The sequence below is a fragment of the Salvelinus sp. IW2-2015 genome, unplaced genomic scaffold (genome assembly GCF_002910315.2).
Source record: "Salvelinus sp. IW2-2015 unplaced genomic scaffold, ASM291031v2 Un_scaffold6148, whole genome shotgun sequence".
Taxonomy (NCBI): domain Eukaryota; kingdom Metazoa; phylum Chordata; class Actinopteri; order Salmoniformes; family Salmonidae; genus Salvelinus; species Salvelinus sp. IW2-2015.
This window is the reverse complement of record NW_019947412.1, coordinates 10,699-17,301: the sequence shown is the minus strand read 5'-3', so window position 1 is coordinate 17,301 and position 6,603 is coordinate 10,699. Positions and strand designations below refer to the sequence as shown.

General features: G+C 44.8%; 1 protein-coding gene across 2 annotated transcripts; it reads right to left on the bottom strand.

Annotated features, from left to right (window-relative positions):
* Positions 1 to 817: 817 nt before the first annotated feature.
* Positions 818 to 6,354, bottom strand: LOC112078734 (probable ATP-dependent RNA helicase DDX5). 2 transcript variants are annotated; one of them, XM_024144874.2, is made up of 13 exons: positions 6,127 to 6,354; positions 5,166 to 5,346; positions 4,897 to 4,993; positions 4,644 to 4,777; positions 4,472 to 4,537; positions 4,250 to 4,391; positions 4,013 to 4,173; positions 3,758 to 3,930; positions 3,560 to 3,670; positions 3,418 to 3,479; positions 3,283 to 3,342; positions 1,791 to 2,022; positions 818 to 1,576 (listed from the first exon to the last, which is right to left on the bottom strand). In XM_024144874.2, exons 1-13 carry the CDS (start codon positions 6,165 to 6,167, stop codon positions 1,549 to 1,551), a joined length of 1,488 nt encoding a protein of 495 aa, XP_024000642.1. In that variant the 5' UTR covers positions 6,168 to 6,354; the 3' UTR covers positions 818 to 1,548. The 2 variants fall into 2 exon arrangements, with proteins under 2 accessions (XP_024000642.1, XP_024000641.1); XM_024144873.2 differs by having other exon boundaries at positions 1,804 to 2,022.
* Positions 6,355 to 6,603: the final 249 nt, after the last annotated feature.

The following is a 6,603-nucleotide window of genomic DNA, read 5'->3' as shown; positions in this document are numbered from 1 at the left end:
TGTTCAAAGAGCAGGTGTCCACATACTTTTGGTCATGTAATGTACTTTAGGGCCATTCAGATCATGGCTGTGAAAATATGTACCGCTCACCCTCAAGCCATCTAGAAGAAACTGAATTAATGAGTTCCGTGCTCTTCTCCAGCAGGGTCAGACATCACAATAGTCACTATCTGCTTGCATTTTTTGCCATCTACAATGGATACAGTACAAGGTGTCAAAACATGTTAAATACAGTTTGAGCTGTGTTGAGCATTAGATTTATCATGTGTCACTCCACCCAAACAATTCCCTGCCAACACCTGTGGGAAGACAGACAGGGCCAACCAGTTACCCAACCCTCACCAGCTTGCTAAGAGGGATGGGAGAGGGTTTCATGTGCTGCTCAGTAAAAGCAGGCAGAGAAACATGTTTTACATAAGGCACATCAATAGGCTGACAATGTTAGTCACAATTATACAAGGGGTGTTCTATTGCGCTGCAACATGAGGCCAATGAGATTCCCCAGAACTCCTTGTAGTCTACAAAAAAATTATTAACTCGAGGAAGCCTATAAATCAAAGTATACCAGTAGATTGATTTTGCATAACTGCAAGCCCCAACCCACAGTATTAACATGAGCGCTACATAGTCAAGCGTATTATGCAACCGTAAGCATTCACTAATTTAAGCTATTGACCATGTGCCTATATCCTAGACTAAATATTTATTCCATACTGCTCCTGAGAATTCATCCATTTACCTGTTGAGGCAAAGTTGAACAGACTCACATTTACTGAAATTCATGTAATGGTGTAAAAGAATACAAGACAACAAGATATGTATTTTTGGTTTTTAATCGAAAGGCCATGCAGTGCCTCCCAGTTAAGATCTTAACATATCACTTTAAATGGTACAGGTGGGACAAAACAATACATTTGCAATTAACTAGTACAAAATAAGACTAAACATCACTGAGGAATGTAACAAATTAAATAAGTAAAAGAAAGCAAAACTGTGCGCCATCACTATTGCTGCGCTGCAGGACCCCCCCCACAGGGACTTGAGGTTCAAAAATTGGTTGAACCCTGTTGTGTAAAAAATTAAACAGTACAATTTTGGATAGAGTATAGGACTAAACAAGACAAAAAAGCAATAAGTTACCATCTTTACTTTAATGTGCATGTTTACTGTGGGAATTGAGGGGGCATTGGGTAAGGCACCATGGGCTGTGGTGCTTGTTGCTGTGTGAAGGGGAACTGTTGATGGCTCATGCCACTCTGTGCACCGCCCTGGTTGGCACTAAACTGTGGGGCCTGGAAGTTCTGCGTTGGGAACGCCCCGGCCTGGCTGGCACCATAGTTTGACTGGCCGTTGGTGCCGTAGCCGCCACCAAAACCATTGCCGCTTTTGTCAAAGCCACTTGCCCCATAGCCTCCGCTCTGTGAATTTGTGCCAAAGACCTTCTTTGGTCCACTGTCAAAACCTCTATCATTTTCCCTGTCCCTAAAGCTACTGAAGTCACGCCTGCCCCCGGAGGAGTACCTGTCCCGGCGGTCATCCCTAAATCCACTACCACCTCTGCCTCCCCTTGAATGACCTGAAAGGAAAAACAAGAACAAATTAGAATGGACTTTCATGCTAGTTTGAGTGATATGAAATGGGTACATGGGAAAACACTGTAGGGGGTAAATAAATGGCTAACACAAAAATRAATCAAGATCCCATAGCTTTGACTGTGCCAAACCAATCCACGTCAACAAAAAAAGGGGGAAAAAAATGGCTGCAGCTGAACCACAGTTCCTGTATCTCACCAATTAGATTTACCTCCTCTGTCCGCCATCTGGAGGAGTTTAGGGTTGATGGCCTGGTTGGCCTCACGGAGCACRGCAACGAGGTCGCTGGCCTGCCTCATGTTGTTGGGGGTGAAGAAGGTGTAGGCTGTGCCAGTCTTTTGGCTCCGGGCAGTTCTGCCGATGCGGTGGATATAGTCCTCAGAGTTGTTGGGGTAGTCAAAGTTGATGACAAATTTCACGTCTTCAACATCTGTAGGATGTGTTGCAGTGTGGCAAAAAAAAAAAAAGAGCGCACAAAGATGCACACCACAACAGCCAGAGCAAAAGACCAAAGTTAGTACAACCAGTCACTGGATGTAGCTGGTTCTTCCACTAGGCTGGAAAGAATAGCATTAGATAACTCCAGAAAGACTAAATCCGTGAGGATACTACGGTGGGAAGAGAGAAACGATGCACACTCCAAATGCTTCCAATCCAGAACCCCTCAATTCCCAACAGCCCCCACCCCTAAACAAGGATCAGAAGTCTTACCATAAAGGAGTATGCATTCACTAGTCCATTCCCATTGCAGAAAACTCCCCACACAATGCCAAGTGACTGCGGGGTGCTTCTACACAGTAAGGCCACTATGCGCACTGTTGCCTCCTCATGTGCCAAAACTAGGACCTTATGGTGATAACGAAGGCCCTTTCTTCCCACACACTCATAAGAAGCTCGCTATAAAGGCCACACTGCAACGTCTTGCCAAGACCATAAACAATTGGGGAAAGCTAAAAATGGAGCCACTTACTCCGGTGACCCATAACAAAAGTACCCCCAGTCTCATCAAGGCGAGATATTCCCAGAACCAGTGTTCACGTGATCAAATGTCTCTCGTTGGCAGGTCTCGACATGACTTGAAACGCAGGTGAGGGAGGAGTGCGAGGTTGGATTTTGTCCCCAGCCAACTGACATGACCCACTGACACTAAGCGCCAGTAGCCATATCATTACAGAGGTGAACGTGTAATTGGACTTACAACTGCTCTCAAAACAGAAGTTTAGGAAACTGCCACATTTGTCACACATGCTTTGAGAAAAGCGACACCTTCCAGAATTCGATGACTTGCAATACAATGCCCAAACCGACATGCAAGACATGGAAACAGCAGAGCCTGGTGGAGTCATGAGCTTGGGTGTGAAGCAGTCCAAACCGATGCCAGAGAACAGCTGCATTTACAGGGGTGCGGCAGCTAACCCTCATTTAGGCCCCCCTTTTGGGCAGCCCAGCGTGATATTCAGCACTCAGGCCCCGCCACCTCTGTATGTGACTGGGTGATGTCCCAGTCAGGACACCTCCAAGAGTCCTCCTTCCCCCTCTGGAGACCTGGGCGTGTCATGCCAAGGCCCTGCCTCAAAAGACCGCTCCTTCAGATAGGGGAGAAACTCAGAAGGCAGAAGAGTTACAGAAAGAAACACTTTCTTTCAGAAAAAAAGTTGGTACAGGGGACCAAGGACAGAATGAAACTAACCTAGACCCCTGGAGGCGACGTCTGTGGCAATGAGAATTGGCGCCTTTCCGAACTTGAACTCTGAAAAAGGAAAAGAAATTGATAGCTGGCCATAAGAGGCTGTTTCATAATAAATTGTTCTTGTGATAAACTCACCATTGAGCACCCAGTCCCTCTCCTGCTGGCTCTTGTCTCCATGGATGCCCATTGCTGGCCAACTAAAAGGAACAAGAGTCAATTGAGTCCAGAAACACACGTGTACCTTGAGTTTAAAGAACGAAGTATGGATGCCACTTACCCATCCCGCCTCATCCTCCTAGTGATCTCGTCACATCTCCTCTTGGTCTCTGTAAAGATGATGGTTTTGTTCTCCTTCTCACTCATGATCTCCTCTAGTAGGCGGAGGAGTCTGAAAGGGAAGAATTCAATTAGTGACTTGACAAGCATGTAAGTCATATTTTCCACCCATTACATATACAGATATGACAGGACTCACTTGTCTTCTTTCTCGCCATCATTGCAAACATCCACAATCTGCAAGATGTTGTGGTTGGCACTCAGCTGCAGAGCACCCACATTGATCTGGACGTAGTCCTTCAGGAAGTCCTCTGCCAGCTGGCGCACCTCTTTGGGCCAGGTGGCACTCCACATCAGTGTCTGTCGGTCAGGCTGGAGAGAAGGAACATGTCAGAATTTCCCTTGATGACTGTACCAAGTGAGATCAGTAGACTAACACATCAACAGAACTCACTCTGATTTGGTCCACAATTTTTCGGATTTGTGGTTCGAAACCCATGTCGAGCATTCGGTCAGCCTCATCCAGGACCAGGTAAGTGCATCTGCGCATGTTGGTCTTTCCTGCCTCCAGGAAGTCAATAAGCCTGCCAGGTGTGGCAATGCAAATCTCCACACCTATAATAAACAACCTTGAGCACCAAATTCCATTGATTCAAATCAGCCAAATGCGTAGAGCAGTTGTGGAACTTACCTCTATCCAGGTCACGGAGCTGTGGCCCTTTGGGCGCACCCCCATAAACACAGACAGACTTCAGGCGAGAAGCTCTGCCATACTCTGCTGCCACCTGCTGGACCTGCTGAGCCAGCTCACGGGTCGGGGCAAGCACTAAGCACTGAAAGAAAGATTGGACCATAAATCCATGTTGGGTGGATGAGACATTAGATACAAGTCTGAATATCCATGGGTACTTACAATAGGGCCATCTCCACGTTCCAGGAAAGGCTGGTGATTAATGTGCACGATTGCTGGCAACAAGTACTGCAGGGAAAAAATTATGACATTGCATTACAGTATAAAGGACTATCGGTCCTCGTAATTTATGAGTTGTTGGAATAGTCCAGGCTAATATTCTCACAACACTTACCGAGAGAGTTTTCCCAGAGCCTGTCTGTGCAATACCAACCATGTCCTTGCCACTCAATGCCAGTGGCCAACCCTGTGCTTGGATCGGTGTTGGTTCTGACCAGCCTGCTTTGTTAATGACATCCATCACATAGGCTGCAAGGGGAAGCAGAAAGAGTACATGAATACATGAAAACTAGCCCAGATTGAAGATGAGTCTGGATCAGAAATAAATATTTCAACTGAATGTGTCAGATATTAATGGATGTGCCTACTTGGAAAACTGGCTTCATGGAACTTCATAATTGGATTAGGGCAGTCCCTCCCCTTCACAGTAACCGCTTTAGTACTTCTGTACTGTGCAACCTCTTGCTGCAATGAAAACATGGAGACTCAGATCAATTGGCATGGCAATGCAGAAGACAACTACACCAAACGGCCATTGGGGAAAAAAGGAACATGTGCAAGAACGCATGCCAATGGCCATTACGTAACATTTACAGTAAATCAGCTGCATCTGGATTTTGACCACTAGAATACATACCGGAGATCTCCGAGTAACATCGGGGTGCTCTTGGTAAAAGTTCTTGTCAAATTTAGAGAGCTCGTCAAGGTTCCAGTGCTTCTTGCGCAGTCTATCGCCGGGATTACCAAACTTCCCCCCACCACCTCCTCCTCCTCCTCCTCTTCCACCGCCTCCAAAACGAGGTGGTCCGCTGCCATAACTGGGGAAGAGAATGGTCTAATGTTAGTCACGCCAACCAATGTAAAAGAGATTAAGTTACCAGTGGATATACTCGCTTGAGTAAACGCCAATCAGAGATTTCAATTTTAGATTTAACTGAAAATTGTTTAGTGAGAACTAGCAGTCAGCGTGTAACTACAATTTTCCCCAACTTCAATACAATGCATAAGTTACTGCCAGCGTTTTAAGTTAAACAAACTAGAAGAAATGCTTGGCTTATTGGACTCTGTCACGTTAAAACAGCCATCTTCAATATATATCCAGCAGAGGAACAATGGGGGAAAAAAACCGGCCGGCATTTTGTATCCGCATTCAATAATGCCACATGGCGTACAAATACATTTAGTCGGCTAGCTTGCCGGTTATCGGACACATACTGTATGAAGAAGCACAACGTTAATGTTAAGATTAACGTTAAGAAAATGCGATAACGTAAATTAGAAAATTACAACCCCTGACTTGGTGTTTCGTATTTTAATTAGCAGGCCTCCAGCTAAGAATTATCGGATTCAGGTCAGGCCTCTTGCTAGTTTCATGACGAAACGAGGCCTTTAAAAACGTTGGTCCCTTCTGATTCTGAATACTTAACGAGCAAAAAATGTCGATATTAACTTTAAATGGAAACTACGACAATCTAATTAAGAAAAATATATATATTTACCTAGCTAGCTACCGTGATCCAGTGCGTCATGTCAGCCATTTCTGACGAGACAACACGAGGTGTTAAATTCGTCTAAAATTCATTCATTCAGACACTTACCCTCTATCTCTACCACGATCTCTGTCGGAAAATCCAGGCATCTTGTAAACAAAGTGTATAAATAAAAACGATAAATAAACTACGCCTGAAAATCCGATCTCAAACGCGAACTGCCGTGATGATGCTGAAATGCCGGTGAATTAAAAGAAGAGATTCGGCTTTTATTGCATGAGGAAGTGTCACGCTCGGACTGAGTGAAGTATTAATCCGCCGTGAACTGACTACACCGCAGCACATTGCATAACGTCACATTCAAAGCTATTTGGAAGGAACACGTGCATATTTTGCGTCTATGTTCCGAAAATGGTGTGAAACGTATGAGCTAATTTGTCGCAATGTGTTTATAATGTTAAAGGCGCCTTATAGATAAAGTATCTGTATCCCATATGAACATCCATTATATTAAAAAAAAGGTTTTGAACAAATTCTATTCCAAATTAAATCTCCAATACGACAGAATGCTATTGTGCACAACAT